We start from the raw sequence: 19921 nt of genomic DNA on the forward strand, positions 1-19921 counted from the left end.
TTAATATGTTTTTTTTGAAATATGTCACTCTCATCATTAATAATTTGTAAGATTTACATATTCGATTCATAGTAGTTCAACAACAATTCATAATTCTTTGACGTTTAAGGATACTCGTTTTGTGGAATAATTTAAAATAACTTATAAATGGACTAGGACTAATATATTTGATGAGGGAAAATATTCTAATACAAAGGAGGATGAACCGATACAAACTACAAAAAAATTTGGTAGAAGTAGACTAAAGAAAGTTAATGTTAAATCCTTCAATGCAAAACTTCTAAAAATAAATTATCTATTTTAAAATGAGAGGATTGACTAATGATAATTTTTTTTATTTTGATATATGAATTTCAAAGTATAAAATGATTTTCATGAAGAAAATCATGGATTTTTTTTTCATATTAGGTTTTTTTGCCTATAATATAATTTTATCATTGATTTGATATTGTCTCTCACATTTTTCTTTGCTTTTTTTTATTTTTATTATTTTAGTAAGAACTTTTATAATGGCAGTGAAGCTTAGCATAAACATATTGAAAAAAGAAAACTACTTGAATTTGTTCAACACAATTTTAAGCCAAAGAACTAATTTAGCCTTATTATATTGAAGTAAATATTTTTTTTTTTCAAACTTTCTCTATAAATTTCACAAATTACTTGAACCAATTACACACGATTTTCACAAATTATCTTAAATCAATGCTATAATAACGAATGACTCGTATTAAATAAAATATCAGTTAAAACTAAGTTTACTTTAATGATGTATTAAAGATAAATATTTATTGAACTAAACGTTTACCTTTATTAAATGTAGTATTAAATGTATGAATAATTTTATTTTTCCATTTTAATAATGTCTCACTTATATATACTCGCTGCTAAAGGAGAAGTTAACATCATTCATTCTAATTCTCATAGTATATTACTATAAATCAAGATAAGATCTTAGTATTTCAATTTGTTTTTCTGAATTGAAGTATAATATTATCAGATATTATTCCTAGTTCTTGTTTTATTACATCTCTGCTTGCATTTGTTCACTTTTATTTTCATTGTTAATCCTTTGGTACCCTTCCTTTTTCAAATCAAACACGCGTTGACCCTCGTTCAACCCCAAAAACAAAACTGGAAATTGAAGAAAGGATCCGAGCAATTAGAAATTTGGAATCAGCCAGAAACAGAAGGAGACCTTCTTTTTCTTCTCTGCGATTTCTCTGCTCTCTCTCCCTCCCCGTTTTCAGGTGCAAAGCTCCAATAGCGTAATTGCCATTTTTCTTTTATATAATTTAATCACTGTTGCTTTACGTGCAAGCTTCTCCAATTTTTCCCATCCAGGGAAAGAAGAACACTACGTTAACATATTTGGGGAAATTCAACCCACGATTCTTCTGTAAAATTTGTCCGAGAATAAACGTTGTTTGTCTGGGTATTTGGGGTTAGCAGAGGAGAGAAAGTTGAAAACTTTTTCTGCCTCGTGGTTTGGTTGATATAATGGGTTATGGGTTGTTCTCCTTTGGCAAATGGGGTTTTGCAATAATTGGCTGTTATTAATTTTGCTGAAAGTGGGAATTTTATGTTATTGGATTTTGTCTTGGTCAGATTTGGGAAGAAAAAAGGTTATTTTTTGGTGGGAGGTTCTATGGAATGTCCCATTGGTGATTAAGGGTTGACTTCTTTTGAAAGTTTGGAGTTTGATTTTGTGTTTGGGTTTTGAATCTGGGAGGCTGAGATTTGTGAGTGGGGTTGATTGAAGTTTGGTTTGAGTGATGGATGAGGCACTGGGTAGTTCATGTTCCCTGCCCCCTTTCCTGGTGAAGACTTATGAGATGGTGGATGATCCTTCCACGAATTCAGTTGTTTCGTGGAGTGCCTCTAGTAAAAGTTTCGTTGTGTGGAATCCTCCAGAATTTGCAAGGGATTTGCTGCCTAGATTCTTTAAGCACAACAACTTCTCAAGTTTCATCAGGCAGCTCAACACATATGTAAGCAAATTTGATCTTGCTATCTTGAAATTGTTGATGTGAATACTAATTGTCTTTGTGTTGTGTGTATTGCTCTGTTCTGCTTTTGATTGCTTAAACTGAATTGTTGCCACTTTATTTGAGCAGGGATTTAGAAAAATTGATCCGGAACAATGGGAATTTGCCAATGATGATTTTGTAAGAGGGCAACCTCATCTTATGAAGAACATTCATAGACGGAAGCCGGTTCATAGCCATTCTTTGCAGAATCTCCAAGCACAGGGTCCATTAGGGGAATCAGAAAGGCAGAGTTTTACTAATGAAATAGAGAAGCTTAAACATGATAAAGAGCGACTTCTAGCCGAATTGCAGAAATTTCAGCATGAGTGGCAGACATATGAGATACAAGTACATTGCTCGAACGATAGGTTGGAAAAGTTAGAACAAAAGCAACACAGGATGGTTTCTTCGGTTTCTCATGTATTGCAGAAACCTGTGATTGCTGTAAATATCTTGCCTCTGACAGAAACTATGGATAGAAAACGAAGGTTGCCGAGAAGTGGCCACTACTATGAAGAAGCTAGTATTGAAGATGCTATTGAAACCGCTCAAATGTTACCAAGAGAAAATGCAGATAATAGCACTGTCTTGACATTGAATGTGGAGCGATTGGATCAGCTTGAATCATCCGTAGCATTTTGGGAGGCTATTGCACATGATATTGGCGACAACTTCGCTCAAATTCAGTCAAACATGGATGTTGATGAATCTACAAGTTGTGCTGATAGTCCATCCATATCTTGTGCGCAATTAGATGTTGAAATTCGGGCTAAATCATCTGGAATTGATATGAATTCCGAGCCAACTGTAGCTGCTGTTCCAGATCCAGTTGCATCAAAAGATCAACCTGCAGGAATCACTGTCGCAGCGACTGGAGTGAATGATGTATTCTGGGAACAGTTCTTGACAGAGGATCCTGGTGCATCAGAAACACAGGAAGTGCAGTCAGAAAGAAAGGATTCTGATGGCAGAAAGAATGAAGGAAAACCTAATGACCTTAGCAAATTTTGGTGGAATATACGGAATGCGAATAATCACTCAGAACCGATGGGGCATGTTGGTCAAGCAGAGAAAACTTAGTGGCAATAATTTATTCTTCTTGCTTGTACTTCTGTACAATCACATGTAATAAATATAGGTTTGCATGGTTTTTTTATTTTGTCTACAATAAATACATTCTCCTTATTTTGGATAGGATGCATCCTCCATTGATTCGTTGCTGATCACGGTTTCTTCTAGATCTATTATACCTGTTCTGAACTGTGGTTGGTTCATGCTTTCAAATTGTAGATCATGTCACGCATCTTCAGTACTGCATTGTGCTGCTACTGCAACGGCAATCATGACTGCAATCATAACCTTAATTTAGAACCTTGATGGTATGGTTATCACTAATCTACCTTTGTTCTTTCTTCCTTTTGATCCCTTATAACGTTACTTGTACCATATGGCAGATTTTTTTGTTCACAATTTGATACCACGAGCACTGATTTTTTTGTTTCTTTCATTTTTTTGATCGTCTCTAAGAACACTGATAGTATTTTTGAGAAAGTCTTGCTTCTCTGGAATGGAAAAGACTTTTGTTTTCATGAATTTATTCATATCATAGTACTGCATTTAGAGATATTACTGGAAATGGAAACTAGGATTTGTCATTTGAGAATGGGAATTGCAGTAGAGTACTTCTGCCTAAATTTTCTTCACAGAATAATTTTCACAGGGACCTATATTGTCAATTTCACTATTCTATTATCATAGACAAAAGCTGAGGCTGACATGAGGAGGAAAAGGTTCACAGGAAGAAATTCATGATGGAAGGGTAAAGTTAAATTACTGTCCAATCATCAAACTGCTGAAGTGAAAATTACATTGGATTGAACTGAACCTACGATTCAAAATTGACCTGGGTTTTGAACTGATGTGGGAAGGCCAATAGGTAATGATTGCTGACTAGTAGTTTTCAAGGACATGGAGCCGAAAGAACTTAGAAATATTTGGGATTTGTTTGGTTTTGCAAAACTTTCTCTGTTTCTATTTCTTGTTTTCGGAAATAATTACAGAAATGTTACCTTGTTATCACTTTGTTTGTTGTTTTCAAAGAAATCTATAGAAACGGTGCTGAAAACAACCGTGTCCACCATTTGTTATACAAATCAGTGAAAACAATGTAATATTATGGTAATATTTACAAGAACAAGAAATCAAAACCAAATATTTAACAAATCAAACAGGATTATAAGTTGTCACTCATTCTATGACATATATTGTTGAATAGCAAAAGGATTTACAGAAGGAGAAATAGAGCTGTTATAAGATGTGTCATACCATTTTGTAGAAGTTCATTTAGAGCAGTTATTCTGTGTTAGGCACATCATGTTTAATATCTAATGCTGAAGACAAGAATGGAAAGTGGATGCATACTGCATTGCATTTTGCTGCCATGCCAAGATAGCAAGTTTGATAAATTATCAAAATTTTGTATGCCAGTTATTTATTCATGTTTATGAATAACAGAACTATCCGTAGACAGTAAAAAATTGATCAGGTGATAAAAAACAAAGTTTTTGGTGTCCTGATTCAATTTCTTTTTAATGTTTTTCTAGTGAAATTAATTTTCATTATTCATTTTCTTAAAATACTACTACAAAGTATGAGAAACTTGATAAATAACATCCGCATAAGAAACTTGTCACTAATAATTCTAATAGAACAAGTTAATTAATATTGTAATTTAGCATCGTATTTTATTTTCTTAGGATTCAAATTAAACTACAAAGAAATAAATATAGATATGTATGTTAGCAATTAAATTCTTAATTCCTTTTTTATTTTAGACAACCTTTCAGTTTCTTACAAATTTTTTGAAAAAAATATCCTTGTCATTAAATTTTTCCATCAAATTTAAGGTATGCCATTATTACATGTCATTTATTCAAAATTTACAAACTAATGATATTGACATTATAAAAATATGATGTTATTATAGACTAAAATAATATGTTTGTAAGGATTACGGTTAAAAAAATAACATAACTATTAGAACTAAAACAAAAATATGTATATTTATACAAAGTTAAAATATGAATGACTTATTTATGAATGACTCAGGACACATCAGTTATGGTTATGGGTGTTGATTGTAAGGCCCCATTTCTTTCCTGCCTTAAAAGCTAGTGGACTGCCCTACAGTATTGGGCCTAAAAGGCCGGCCCATGATATAAAGACCCTTAGCGTTGCCTTAATTCCACACTTCTTGCATTTTCAGAAAACCTTGCTGCAGCCGTCAACCCCCTCTGCTAGGGTTCCGCCCCCGCTGTTACGTGAGCCAGAAAGTTTCGTTACTCCATGTAAGTGACTTTCGAGTTCGTGCTAGCTCCCTTTTCGTAACTTTTTCGTGATCTGTTGTAAGAGCCCTGGCTAACCCACCTATCTGGTCTTGTCCCACTCTCACCGCAGCCCTATAGTGCATCCTTGGAGCTGCCGTGCTCGTGGTCACATAGTAGAGGTCTTCGCTAAGTTTTCCAGGTACGGGAAGTTAGAGCTCTTGTTTTCCAGTAGTTTTGGTCTGTGATTGCGTTGGTTTCTGCTTGTATGCTTTAATCCTGCGATTTGGGTATGAGAATGCTTTGCATGTTGGTTTGGTTCGATTTACATGGCTGTGGCAGTGAAGAACAGTGGCGAGACCTGTTAATCTCGCCCAAGCGAGTCCATCTCGCCTAGGCGAGATGGGCGAGATGAAACAGGGAGCTCGCCTAGGTTTATTGCGCGAAAAGTCGCCCAGGCGGCTCGCTCAACTTTTGAGCGAGCAGGCAACTCGCCCAAGCGAGAGGGATCTCGCTTCAGCGAGATCCCGCGTTGCTCATGCCCTTGTTTTTTCTTAGCCCTCGCCTAGGCGAAGGGGGGCTCGCCTGAGCGAGCCTGTCTCGCCTGAGCGAGCCTGTCTCGCTTGAGCGAGACCCTTCAGCCTGAGCGAGGGGTTTGGGCGAGATAGCGTGGTGTTGGGTTGCATATTTGTTCTCTTGTGCTTGGACTTGTTTGGGTATGACTGCTAGGATAAGATGCATGTACTGATGTATGAATATATGCCTAATGGGTTGCTATATATGCGTGACATGATTCATGAATGATGAATGATGAGTGTGGTGGGGACTTAGCATGTGAAATGAGTATGTGGTTTGAAACTAAAGGAACATGGTATAAATATGAGACTAGGCCCCAGACTCATTGGGGTGGTGATGATCAGAGGTGTGGATTTGAGATGTGATTGATATGAGGATTAAACTTCAAGGGTTGATATGGAATTGAAAAATATAATTCAATATTCTCTTATTGCTGATTTATGAACGTTGGTCCGTGTCAGCGTGTAATTCTTTGGGGTCTCTAGGTGAGACCTCCGGGGTCGCGCTTCAGTGGTCGGGACGTAATTCCATGGCCCCTGCTAGTGGGTGTTCATGGTGGTGCCCCATCTGTATAACTAGGTAAGGATTCAAGGTAAGGTTGCATCCTGACGCTCCGAGGAGCCAGTTAGTCTCACTTAGAGTGAACTGACTCTTGTGGTGGGAGTAGCAGGAGGCCTGAAACTCACTGAGGGCTAACCTTGTGGTGGGAGAGATTTTGATTCATTGTAACACTGGTAACACATAGCTCAGGATCGAGCAGAGGTATCCACAACAAGTGCAAGCATCCGCTGAATCCGACCGAGTTATACGTATCCGGATGAGTCGAGTCGAGTCGAGTCGTAGTGTATTGAATGAAGAGTCATAACATGTTTGGTTGCTATGTGGATGAGATGATGAAAATATATTTAATTGCATGTTGAATATGTTGTTGGCTCTAGCTTACCCGTTTCGTTGCATGGTTGTGTTGTATGTGGCTGTTTTCCTTGCGATGATCATCAACTTGGTTGATGGGAGCAGATGGGCGAGGTTCTCATGGTCAACAAGCGAATGGTGGTTCCGCTGCTTAGCCATCTGGGCTGGAGTTTTCTTTGTGTTTTATTTAGGGCTATGGCCCGTGTATCCCTTTCTGTATTTCTACGCTACACTCTATGTCGTATTCGTTTTCAGCTTTCCTTTGGCATCGTGGTGTGCCCGAGTTTTGTCGGGGTTGTGTTGGAGACCCCAGGACTACGCTACTGTACTTATATTGTGTGACGTTTTCCTTTAATTTCGCTTAATAATTAAATTGGACGTTACATTTATGGTATAAGAGCGGTCATTCCTTAGGTCTGTGGACTTGGATGTCCGCTTAGCTTTCTCTGCGTCTTCTGAGTGTTCTTAGTTGATTTTTTTTTCTGTCTTTATCAAGCCTAACCAAGTGATTTTCTATGTGCCAGTGGACTATGGCACCTCCTCGTAGGAATTCGCAATCATCCCAGGGAGACGTACCTGATATCGCCAGAGCCATAGAGGCGATGGTAGCAGCTATGACGCAGCAGAGTGCTGCGATGATGCAGCAGCATGAGGCATCTATGCAGCGGCAGGCGGCGTCGCTAGAGCAGCAGCAGGCAGTGATACAGCAGATGGAGGCTGCGAGGATAGCTGCCGAGGATGCTCATCGGCAGCATATGGAGGCCCTTCGCCAGTTGGAGGAGAACAGGGCGACTGCCCCTGTGTTTGGTCCTGAACCACGACCTGCAGTTAGGGAGTGGAGCCTGGAGGACTTTCTGAAACACCACCCGGCGAAGTTTGACGGGAAGACCAGTCCTGACGCCGTAGACCAATGGCTGAAGGACCTGGAGCGCATCTATGATGCGAAGATGTGCCCTGCAGAGAACAGGTTGGCGTTCTCTGTGTACATGCTCACGGGGGAGGTGGAGCATTGGTGGAGCAGCACCAGATCCATCCTGGAGGAGAGGGATGAGCCCGTGTCATGGGAGATTTTCAGGGAGAGATTCCTATCGGAGTACTTTCCTGATAGTATCCGGTACGCCAAGGAGGTGGAATTCCTCCAGTTGACCCAGGGAGGGAAGACAGTGGCAGAGTATGCTGAGAGGTTCAAACACCTCAGCCGTTTCTACACCCTACCACTCGATGAGGAGTGGCGATGCAGGAAGTTTGAGAACGGGCTCCGCGGTGACATTCGCTTGATGGTGGCACCCTTGTCCATCAAGGACTTTGCTGCTCTGGTAGAGAAGGCCAGAGTAATGGAGAAGATGAAGCGTGAGGTGGAAGGTCAGCGCCCACAGCAGCCACAGCCGCCTCAGAGGATCAGTGGACCATCCGGGTCCAGGCCCAGACATGAGGAGCGGAGGAGACCATATGATAGACCACACCATCAGCCTCAAGAGTCTAGGAGCTTTCCTCCGCAGCAGGGCCGAGTTCGGTGCTACTCATGTGGAGGACCCCACCCGAGGCACGCCTATCCACGTAGGGAGGGTTACCGTAGATGCAACAACTATGGCAAGGAAGGCCACTTTGGGAGAGATTGCCCCAACCTTGCTAGGGCAGCGACACGCCCTCCAGTTCAGGCACCCCAGCAGCATCAGGGGAGAGACAGAGGCAACAGGCCTCAGGCGACGGGCAGAGTCTATGCTATGACAGGAGCAGAGGCGACTGGTTCAGGTAACTTGGTTATGGGTTGCTGCTTGATAGCTGGTGTATCTTGTTGTGTGTTATATGACTCTGGAGCGACGCACTCCTTTGTGTCAGATAGTTGTGTGAAACGTCTGGGTTTGCCAGTAAGCGAGCTACAGTGCGAGCTCGCGGTGTCTACTCCGGCGTCGGGATTGGTCACGACGTCGTCTTTGTGTGCTCGATGTCCAGTGGAGGTAGAGGGACGCAGGTACAAGGTGAATCTAATCTGCTTGCCTCTGCAAGACTTAGAAGTGATCTTAGGGATGGATTGGCTCTCTGCCAGTCGCGTCCTTATAGACTGCCGGGAGAAGAGGTTGTTGTTTCCCGATTCAGAGGATCTTGAGTTAGTGTCCCCCCAGGGGGCGGTGAGGGAGATTCAGAGTGGCGCGCAGTGCTTCATAATCTTCGCTCGTATGGAGGTGGGAGAGAGAGAGAGACCATCAGTCATACCTGTGGTACATGAGTTTGAAGACGTGTTTCCAGATGAAGTACCAGGGTTGCCTCCCAGTAGAGAAGTGGAGTTCTCTATTGACCTGGTACCAGGGACGGGTCCGGTATCAATGACTCCGTATCGTATGGCTCCGGCAGAGTTGGTGGAGCTCAAGAAACAGATAGAAGATCTGATGGAGAAACAGTTCATCCAACCCAGTACTTCACCTTGGGGAGCACTAGTGTTGTTGGTAAAGAAGAAGAACGAGAGTTCACGTCTGTGTGTGGACTACAGGCAGCTGAACAAGATGACGATCAAGAATAGGTATCCGCTTCTGAGGATCGATGACTTGATGGATCAGTTGCATGGATCATCAGTGTTCTCGAAGATAGATCTGCGATCGGGTTATCATCAGATTCTGGTAAAGGCTGATGATGTACAGAAGACAGCCTTCAGGTTGAGGTATGGCCACTATGAGTACGTGGTTATGCCGTTTGGTGTGACCAACGCCCCCGCAGTGTTCATGGACTACATGAACAGGATCTTTCGACCTTTCCTAGATAAGTTTGTCGTAGTCTTCATAGACGACATCCTTATCTATTCCAGGACTCAGGAGGAACATGCAGAACACCTGAGGTTGGTGCTTGGTGTTTTGAGAGAGAAGCAGTTGTATGCCAAGTTGTCCAAGTGCGAGTTCTGGATGGATGAGGTTCAGTTTTTAGGGCATGTGATATCCGCCCAGGGGATTGCAGTGGATCCGGCAAAGGTAGAGGCAGTGATAAAGTGGGAAAATCCTAAGTTAGCCACAAAGATTAGGAGCTTTGTGGGGTTAGCAGGCTACTATAGGAGATTCATAGAGGGATTCTCCAAGATAGTGGCGCCTCTGACTTTGCTCACCCGGAAGGACCAACCTTTCACTTGGACGGAGAAGTGTGAGGAGAGCTTTCAGGAACTAAAAAGGAGATTGACGAGTGCTCCTATATTGGTAATTCCGGATGTGGGGAAACCGTTTAAAGTCTTCTGCGACGCGTTTCATCTTGGACTTGGTTGCGTCTTGATGCAAGAAAAGAAGGCAGTGGCATATGCTTCACGACAACTTAAGGTGCATGAGCGTAATTACCCCACTCATGACCTTGAGTTAGCAGCGATAGTGTTTGCCTTGAAAATCTGGAGGTATTATCTATATGGTGCTCAGTTTCGGGTGTTCAGCGACCACAAGAGTTTAAAGTACTTGTTTAATCAGAAGGAGCTGAACATGAGGCAGAGGAGGTGGATGGAGTTCCTGAAGGACTATGACTTCGAACTCCTATATCACCCAGGGAAGGCAAATGTGGTGGCAGATGCCCTGAGTAGGAAGACGGTACATACAACACACCTCATGATAAAAGAGGTAGAACTACTAGAGAAGTTCAGAGACCTGAGGATACAGGTGGAGTTGGGGTCCGAGTCCATTAGGTGCAGTACCCTTACTATATCTAGTGACTTCTTGGGCTCGATCAGAGAGAGGCAGTTGTTGGATGCTAGTCTAAACAGAGTTAGGGAACAACTTGGATCAGAGGAAGCCAGAGACTTTGCTATAAGTGATGACGGCATACTGAGGTTTCGAGGCAGAGTATGCATACCGGATGATGTTGAGTTGAGAAAGTTGATTCTTGAGGAAGGACACAAAAGTCGTCTTAGTTTGCATCCTGGCATGACTAAGATGTACTAGGACCTCAAGGAAACTTTCTGGTGGCAGGGGATGAAGAAGGATGTGGCTCAGTTTGTATCCGCCTGTCTGACGTGTCAGAAGGCGAAGGTGGAGCATCAGCGACCCGGTGGCGTTCTACAGTCGTTGGAGGTACCGGTGTGGAAATGGGACAGCATCTCCATGGACTTTGTGACTCATCTTCCACGGACTTTCAGAGGACATGACACCATCTGGGTGATAGTGGACCGATTGACCAAGAGTGCTCATTTCTTGGCGATGAACTTGAGGATGTCCATGGCCAAGTTGGCTCAGTTGTACATTAGGGAGATAGTAAGACTTCATGGAGTGCCCTCGAGCATAGTTTCCGACAGAGACCCGTGATTCACATCCCGATTTTGGCAGACGCTGCAGAGTGCTATGGGTAGCAAGCTCACCATGAGTTCAGCGTATCACCCTCAGACAGATGGCCAGTCTGAAAGGACGATCCAATCGTTATAGGATTTGTTGAGGACTTGCATATTGGATCATCTGGGCGCTTGGGACGAAGTATTGCCTTTGATAGAGTTTACCTACAACAATAGCTTTCATGCGAGCATTGGCATGGCACCATACGAGGCCCTTTACGGCAGGAGGTGTAGGACTCCTCTTTGCTGGTATCAGGATGGAGAGGCCGTGTTGGTTGGACCCGAGTTGTTAGAGCAGACCACCGAGAAGGTGAGGATGGTGAGAGATAGGATGTTGGCTTCGCAAAGTAGGCAGAAGGCCTATGCGGATCGCAGGAGGAGGCCTTTGGAGTTTGCAGCGGGAGATCATGTGTTTTTGAGGGTGACCCGAACCACGGGCGTGGGAAGGGCTCTCCGCTCAAGGAAGCTTTCGCCTAAATTCCTTGGCCCGTATCAGATCACGAGGAGGATTGGACCAGTGGCTTACGAGATAGCCTTACCCCCGCAGTTGGCGAACCTCCATCCGGTGTTTCATGTGTCACAGCTAAGGAAGTATGTATTCGATCCGGCCCACGTGTTGGAGGCTGAAGATATACGGATCAGGGAAAACCTCTCAGTGGAAGTACCACCCATAGCTCTTGAGGATAGTAAGGTTGAGGAACGTCGTGGGAAGAGTGTTAGCCTTGTTAAAGTCATCTGGGATCGGAGGACGGGTGACTCGACTTGGGAGTTAGAGGAGGACATGAGAAAATCACATCCACATCTGTTTACCTGGTGAGTCTTTATTTTCGAGGTCGAAAATTTTGTTGGTGGGGAGAATGTAAGGCCCCATTTCTTTCCTGCCCTAAAAGCTAGTGGGCTGCCCTACAGTATTGGGCCTAAAAGGCTGGCCCATGATATAAAGACCCTTAGCGTTGCCCTAATTCCACACTTCTTGCATTTTCAGAAAACCTTGCTGCAACCGTCAACCCCCTCTGCTAGGGTTCCGCCGCAGCTGTTACGTGAGCCAGGAAGTTTCGTTACTCCATGTAAGTGACTTTCGAGTTCGTGCTAGCTCCCTTTTCGTAACTTTTTCGTGATCTGTTGTAAGAGCCCTGGCTAACCCACCTGTCTGGTCCTGTCCCACTCTCATTGCAGCCCTATAGTGCATCCTTGGAGCTGCCGTGCTCGTGGTCACATAGTAGAGGTCTTCGCTAAGTTTTCCAGGTACGGGAAGTTAGAGCTCTTGTTTTCCAGTAGTTTTGGTCTGTGATTGCGTTGGTTTCTGCTTGTATGCTTTAATCCTGCGATTTGGGTATGAGAATGCTTTGCATGTTGGTTTGGTTCGATTTACATGGCTGTGGCAGTGAAGAACAGTGGCGAGACCTGTTAATCTCGCCCAAGCGAGTCCATCTCGCCTAGGCAAGATGGGCGAGATGAAACAGGGAGCTCACCTAGGTTTATTGCGCGAAAAGTCGCCCAGGCGGCTCGCTCAACTTTTGAGCGAGCAAGCAACTCGCCCAAGCGAGAGGGATCTCGCTTCAGCGAGATCCCGCGTTGCTCATGCCCTTGTTTTTTTTAGCCCTCGCCTAGGCGAAGGGGGGCTCGCCTGAGCGAGCCTGTCTCGCTTGAGCGAGACCTTTCAGCCTGAGCGAGGGGTTTGGGCGAGATAGCGTGGTGTTGGGTTGCATATTTGTTCTCTTGTGCTTGGACTTGTTTGGGTATGACTGCTAGGATAAGATGCATGTACCGATGTATGAATATATGCCTAATGGGTTGCTATATATGCGTGACATGATTCATGAATGATGAATGATGAGTGTGGTGGGGACTTAGCATGTGAAATGAGTATGTGGTTTGAAACTAAAGGAACATGGTATAAATATGAGACTAGGCCCCAGACTCATTGGGGTGGTGATGATCAGAGGTGTGGATTTGAGATGTGATTGATATGAGGATTAAACTTCAAGGGTTGATATGGAATTGAAAAATATAATTCAATATTCTCTTATTGCTAATTTATGAATGTTGGTCCGTGTCAGCGTGTAATTCTTTGGGGTCTCTAGGTGAGACCTCCGGGGTCGCGCTTCAGTGGTCGGGACGTAATTCCATGGCCCCTGCTAGTGGGTGTTCATGGTGGTGCCCCATCTGTATAACTAGGTAAGGATTCACGGTAAGGTTGCATCCTGACGCTCCGAGGAGCCAGTTAGTCTCACTTAGAGTGAACTGACTCTTGTGGTGGGAGTAGCAGGAGGCCTGAAACTCACTGAGGGCTAACCTTGTGGTGGGAGAGATTTTGATTCATTGTAACACTGGTAACACATAGCTCAGGATCGAGCAGAGGTATCCACAACAAGTGCAAGCATCCGCTGAATCCGACCGAGTTATACGTATTCGGATGAGTCGAGTCGAGTCGTAGTGTATTGAATGAAGAGTCATAACATGTTTGGTTGCTATGTGGATGAGATGATGAAAATATATTTAATTGCATGTTAAATATGTTGTTGGCTCTAGCTTACCCGTTTCGTTGCATGGTTGTGTTGTATGTGGCTGTTTTCCTTGCGATGATCATCAACTTGGTTGATGGGAGCAGATGGGCGAGGTTCTCATGGTCAACAAGCGAATGGTGGTTCCGCTGCTTAGCCATCTGGGCTGGAGTTTTCTTTGTGTTTTATTTAGGACTATGGCCCGTGTATCCCTTTCTGTATTTCTACGCTACACTCTATGTCGTATTCGTTTTCAGCTTTTCTTTGGCATCGTGGTGTGCCCGAGTTTTGTCGGGGTTGTGTTGGAGACCCCAGGACTACGCTACTGTACTTATATTGTGTGACGTTTTCCTTTAATTTCGCTTAATAATTAAATGGGACGTTACATTGATTATTGATCAACAATTTAGAAAATAAAATAATATTTTATACTAAATATTATTTTAATATTTAATTTTTCATACTAAGTTACTAAGGTTCATTTTCTGCCTCTAGTAAGGTAGCAATGATAAATTTTTGTTATTTCACATATAAATAAATGATGTGAAAGAACTACATTTTTCTTAATCACTAAGAATATTTATCCTTGACTCAGGTCTTGAACAAAAAAAATAGTAAATTTAATGATGGGTTGAGAGGGTTCAGACTTACCCAATCCATTAAAAGCTCCGGGTTCTTTGCTATTAAGGTGACCATTGTTAAATATATTTAAGTAAAATATTTTAGAATAAATTAGAAATAAAATAAACTTTCATTATATAAATAAGTACAATTTTTATTTCTTAAATCGATTTGATGAAATTGAATTAGCCATAAATCTACCTTTTAATAAAATATAATAATTTATCACACATTTATACATTATTTCTGAGTTTAAAAGGGAAATTAGTGTGAATAAGCTCCTCCAAATGCCTCTTGATCCCTTAATTTATGCTCATGTTATTTAAACAAAGTATTGTTTCAGATTAATTTTGATGCATTAAATCTTTATAATATTTTGTGTGTGAATTATTTAAATTAAAAGTAAAATAGAGAATGAAGAATACTAATAACAGAAATGAATAATAGATAAATAAAAAAAAATTATTGTATGAATTAATGGGTCATATCATATAAATGTAGGAATATATATATATATATATATATATATATATATATATATATATATATATATATACACACGAAATAATGGTCTTATTTTATAAATTAAATACGATTTTTTTTATTAATAAGATTTATACTATTTTTATAATTCATTAAATAGTCGTTTAGAATTATATAAGATTGTTTGTATACTTTACCTTGGATAATTTTTAAGTGTATCTTATCTCCTATAATCGTAGACTATATTAATGAAAATTATAAAGTCTTAGAAAATATTTTAATTAATTTTTTTTAAACAGAAAAATGAACCCATAAATCCCTAATAAAGAAAACTATATAATATTTGATTTTCTGTTATGAATGAAACCATGATAACAATGCCATTTTGTTTTAAAAAGGATAAAACAAATGTATTAAAGGTTACATATTAGAAATCTACATTCAATTAGAAGTAACAGTGGAAATGATAATGTATTAATATCTTTTCTACACATAATGGACTTCTGATCTGACTTGATTTCAAAGATTATTTTCCTTGATAATTCTTTTATTTTTTTGTTTAATTTTTGTCATCTAGCGTTTGAGTTTGGGAAGCAAAAGAAAAGAAAAAGTATATGAAAGTATTTTTATATTAATCCTAATTAAAAATATATATTTTCTTTATCATTTTTCTTAAAAAAACTAAATATTATTCTTAAAAAAAAAATCTGTAAAACTCAACAAATAGATTAGCATTTACCTATGTTTGATGCCAATTTTGGAAAACAATTGTTTTGCGGTGAATCTCATCAATAATTTCTGTCTTCATATCTCCCTTCTTAATGAAATGAAGTTATATTTTTTTTTTCCTACAGGATTTGTATTAAAGTAAAATGAAGTTAAGAATTGTGTTGTCGCGTCATGAATTGAATGCATTGATTGAATGTTAGGACAACACATTTTGCGCCTTGGTGTAGTTGAATCCATGATGTATATTGCTGTTTAATACTACTATGTAACTCTTAATTTGATTGGACTGCTTCAGGATCAATATATTTAACCAGCATCAGCCACGTCAAACTGTTTAGTTTCTATGCCAAGAGTGCTTAATTTTATGACTCCTCTTGCTAGACTTATGGGATGCTCCTATGATAAAATTCAATAATATTCTTCTTCTCCACAAGTCCAATCCAAATATAATAAGATTATTTTCTTTTAAAATGAATTACTGTTCAAAGATAATTATGAATAAAGATTCAAGAGATTTATTATTGTTCTTTTGTGTTGAATGGAGAGTAGTGGAAGACGCTGATTTGGGAGATTGATCTCATAACAACACCTCGCTTTGTAGGTGGGATTTGAGAGTAATGGTGCTCCTTTTACTAAAGTATTTTTGTCATTTTATTTGAATGAACGAATGGAAAAAGTTACACCCTTTCATTCCTTAAGGTATATCCTCCTTTTAACCATTGTTGTTTCCTCCTCTCCACCATTGTTATTGGTGGAGGCCTTGCATGGTTCGAGACAACATAGCTTGGAACTTGATATGTTTTATAACTAGATCGGTGAACGAATGGAACCAGTTCCATTTTAATTGGAACCTGTTCTGTTTTGGTACAACATTCATAAAACTGATTTCATTTGACTTATATCCTATTATGTTTTCATGTTTGTTTTCGTATGCTATTCTCATTTTTATTTATTTGTATTCCATGTTTTGAGCTATTTTATCTCAAAAATAACTTTCAATACAATTTTAACTAAAATATGACGGTATATATATATATATATATATATATATATATATATATATATATATATATATATATATATATATATATATATATATATATATATATATATATATAATTATAACAAGGTCTAACCCATATTATTAATCGAGCAACAATATTATCATACTTCATTTATTAGTACAATAAGATAAAATGTTGAGAAGTGAACATTAAATCTAATTTAATTTTACAAAATTAACTTATAAAGAAAGGTTTGCATTTTCAGGTGTTTATAAATTTATCTTATCTCTAGTCAAAGCACTTACATACCAGATGTGAGAGTAAACATTAATGGATGATCTAATAATGATCTTATAACAGATATCATGTTAAGAAATAAACTTCAAATCTAATTTAATTTTACAAAATCGACTTATAAGATAAATTTTACACCCAAATATATTCTATAAAACTCTTTAATTGATGTGAGATTTCAGAAAAGAAAAAAAGAAAACTAATCTTAACTTTTAGTAATTTTCACGTGTTGAGTAATTTTTACCTGTTAATGATAATTTTCCTAAAAACTAAAAACGTTCCAGTACCGTAATTATTTAAAAAATTCAAATAACATTGACAAAATTAAAAATTTTGTAATAACTTTTTCTTCTTATTATAGTGAAAACGATATATGAATATTCTTTTTACATTCATCACCTTTTTACTCGATTCTTTCTTAATAGTTTAATAAATCATTTAACTTGCAATGGAATGGTTTTACAATTTGAAGAAGGTAATTTAGTGTAATAATTAATTGTAGTACATAATTCCATGCATTAATTTCTTATTAAAGTATATAAAAGACATAGTCGGTTATGCGCCTCTTTAATAACAAATTAATACATGTAACTATATACCGTGTTTTATGTGAAATAAATAAAGTGAATAAATACAAAATCATAAATGTATTTTAAAAATTAAATTATTTACATTTTAATACTAAACATCATTTTACTTTATTTTAAGGGTTAAATATGTTTTTTATTTCTTGACTTTGAGTGAATTTTGAAATTAGTCTATTTTGAAACTTTGAACCAATTTAGTTCTTCATTTTTTTTTTCAAAATGCATGGATTTAGTCCGTTTAATAAACTTTTGTTAAGTTTCTTTGACATTTCAAGCACATTTCATAATAGTATTTGACTTAACATTAAAGTAAAAATATGTCAAACAACATAAACAGCTCAACTACAATCATGAAATGTGTACGAAATATCAAATAAACCTATCAAAATTTGATTAAAAGAACTAAATTCACATATTTTGAAACATATTTAACCCTTATTTTAATTGAAACAAAGTTAAGCTCAATTAAATGTTAATTTGATATTAATATTTTTATTTTTATTGTAAAAGAAATGAATAAAATAAGTTAAAGTTGTACAAAAGTATAAAGTTATATTAAAATTTGAATGATTCTTTAATTCCACGTAATTTCATGGAATGCTATTAAAAAATTTTAAAATTTGTTTCAATATTACAAAATAATTACTTTATATTTACTTATTTTAAATTTTATTTCATACCTATTTTTATTAAGTGAACAATGGTATTTTTTTGTAATTTATATATTACTTAAATAATTTAACTATGTTATCACGTCAATTAAATTTATATAATTTTTTTACTTATTTTATTTATTTATTCTGAATTCAAACTACTTTACTTTTTTCACTATATTTCTCATTATTATTTTTCCTTTTCACCCCACCCGCAATTCAAAGAAGGGAAGTAAATTTTGAAGTATATTATCAGTAAAATCCTAGAATAAAAAGCAATCCAATTTTTTTTAATTTAAATAAATTGTGTTTTAACCTATAGGTTTTGATAGTAAATAAATAATCATTTTCTTACTTAAATAAATAAATTTATTAATGATAGTGAAAGTTTTACACTATCTCGCTTTGTCCAATAATATCGGGCGACTCACCACTCAACCATTTTTGTTAAAAAAAATGCTATGCAGTTTATTTGTAAATGAATTGACAAAGACGTGAGAATAGTATAAGAAAAATAATAAAAACTATATAAAAATAAAAATACGTTTTAAAATTTTGACACAAAATACTTTTAATTATAAAATTAATGTTATATGTATATATATATAACTACGGTCTCGATCTCTATCGTGTATTTAATATTCTTTCAACAATCCTAATAGTTCGATTCCATTTTTTTTCGTGGACGAGATTTTTACCATTATCCCTACAAAATTTCCCTGTTTTATGATAGCTATGAGTATCCAATAATCATGAAGCCAAATTGTAGAACAGAAACCTTTACTGCTACTATGAATTGATCACATTAAAACCCATTGAATTCTGCATCTAGCAACTTCTGCTTACGTTGAGTGATGAATATGAAGATGCATCTATATAGAATGATCGATGCCAAAATCATAAATGAAAACATTAATTTGATCATGCAAAGGCTACCTGCAGCATGATTAAAGTAGAATCACCAATTTATGAGACCCTAGCAAGTAGGTTAACTTTATTATTACTTCTGCTTTTTTATAGGTATCCCAAGTAACCACCCAGTTGACTTTAAGAGTTGCTGAGGTCTCATGTGTAATTGGGACTCACTGTTATGTTATTACCTAATTAAGCATTGCGTAGATGTAGCTTAAATGCCTCACAAAAACTCATTAGGTCATGGATACAGGTTTTAGGTTTTAGGTAAGGTACTCAAATTATGTATAATTAATTTTTCCCATACTGTAGATGTAGATTATAATAATAATACACATGCATACTATTTGCTTCTATCATTTATTCATCCCTTATGGTAGATCATCAGAAATGGTACCATTTTATGGCCTCACCTAATGCTCCCAACCCACTTAAGAAAGTTTTGAGAATTTATACCAAGCTTTATTGCCAAAACTAACATTGTGAACGTAATTTCATCACTTCTCAAACATTTTCAAGTGTGTGTGGTGTCTTCAGAGGGAGACAAGCCAATTCATTTAAGTAGTTTGGTTTAGACTACATATCACACTGAAATAGGGAGAAGGAACAACATATTCTTACAGGGTCCTAATCAACCATGTGACGGTAGGACATACATACAATGACTCAAACATGCTCATCATGATTCTGCTTATTTGCAAAAACTCAAGTGATAGTTTTTGGTTAAACGAGTCCTACTTCATCTTGCGCATATTCAGCTCATTAACTTGCAACCATGACATTTTAATGTTTAACTAAGTTATAAACTTAAACCCTACTGATACTTATGGAATGTATAGTCAGGGATGCAAATAAATCACTGAGCATAATTGAACATTACCATTTATGACATTCTTGTGATAGTTTATTTGCATATTGCCGCGATTTTTCAAAACTAAATAATTAAAAGGTGCAGGTAAAGCTAAAGGTGTATCTGATGGTGTCTAATACTGATCACGAGGAGTGAAG

The 19921-nt window shown here is 37.9% G+C and overlaps 2 protein-coding genes and 1 long non-coding RNA gene across 4 annotated transcripts; all 3 read left to right on the forward strand.

The window, feature by feature from the left end:
- The first annotated feature begins 994 nt into the window (after nucleotides 1–994).
- On the forward strand, nucleotides 995–3439 carry LOC114177897 (heat stress transcription factor A-4c-like). Of its 2 annotated transcripts, XM_028063488.1 has the most exons (3): nucleotides 995–1988; nucleotides 2115–3152; nucleotides 3318–3439. In XM_028063488.1, the coding sequence occupies exons 1-2, from the start codon at nucleotides 1773–1775 to the stop codon at nucleotides 3105–3107; spliced, it is 1209 nt and encodes a 402-aa protein (XP_027919289.1). In that variant the 5' UTR covers nucleotides 995–1772; the 3' UTR covers nucleotides 3108–3152; nucleotides 3318–3439. The 2 variants fall into 2 exon arrangements, with proteins under 2 accessions (XP_027919289.1, XP_027919288.1); XM_028063487.1 differs by lacking the exon at nucleotides 3318–3439 and having other exon boundaries at nucleotides 2115–3248.
- On the forward strand, nucleotides 3318–11220 carry LOC114178716. Its single transcript, XM_028064773.1, has 8 exons — nucleotides 3318–3406; nucleotides 3734–3963; nucleotides 5293–5374; nucleotides 5484–5552; nucleotides 7363–9236; nucleotides 10533–10644; nucleotides 10822–10872; nucleotides 11125–11220. Exons 5-8 carry the CDS (start codon nucleotides 7369–7371, stop codon nucleotides 11218–11220), a joined length of 2127 nt encoding a protein of 708 aa, XP_027920574.1. The 5' UTR covers nucleotides 3318–3406; nucleotides 3734–3963; nucleotides 5293–5374; nucleotides 5484–5552; nucleotides 7363–7368.
- Nucleotides 11221–11635: 415 nt separating this feature from the next.
- On the forward strand, nucleotides 11636–13777 carry LOC114177899. Its single transcript, XR_003603236.1, has 3 exons — nucleotides 11636–12193; nucleotides 12303–12371; nucleotides 13738–13777. It is a non-coding gene; the product is annotated as an uncharacterized LOC114177899 (long non-coding RNA).
- The last annotated feature ends 6144 nt before the right edge of the window (nucleotides 13778–19921 follow it).

This window comes from Vigna unguiculata, chromosome 3 (genome assembly GCF_004118075.2).
Source record: "Vigna unguiculata cultivar IT97K-499-35 chromosome 3, ASM411807v1, whole genome shotgun sequence".
In the NCBI taxonomy this organism is placed as follows: Eukaryota; Viridiplantae; Streptophyta; class Magnoliopsida; order Fabales; family Fabaceae; genus Vigna; species Vigna unguiculata.

Excerpts from the sequence above, each read along its gene's own strand:
- LOC114177897 (XM_028063488.1), top strand. The coding sequence starts at position 1,773 with ATGGATGAGGCACTGGGTAGTTCATGTTCCCTGCCCCCTTTCCTGGTG. Across the intron at positions 1,989-2,114 it reads TCAGGCAGCTCAACACATAT|GGATTTAGAAAAATTGATCC; the intron begins GTAAGCAAATTT and ends TTATTTGAGCAG.
- LOC114178716 (XM_028064773.1), top strand. The coding sequence starts at position 7,369 with ATGGCACCTCCTCGTAGGAATTCGCAATCATCCCAGGGAGACGTACCT. Across the intron at positions 10,645-10,821 it reads TACTGAGGTTTCGAGGCAGA|AAGGCGAAGGTGGAGCATCA; the intron begins GTATGCATACCG and ends CTGACGTGTCAG. Across the intron at positions 10,873-11,124 it reads GCGTTCTACAGTCGTTGGAG|ACGCTGCAGAGTGCTATGGG; the intron begins GTACCGGTGTGG and ends CGATTTTGGCAG.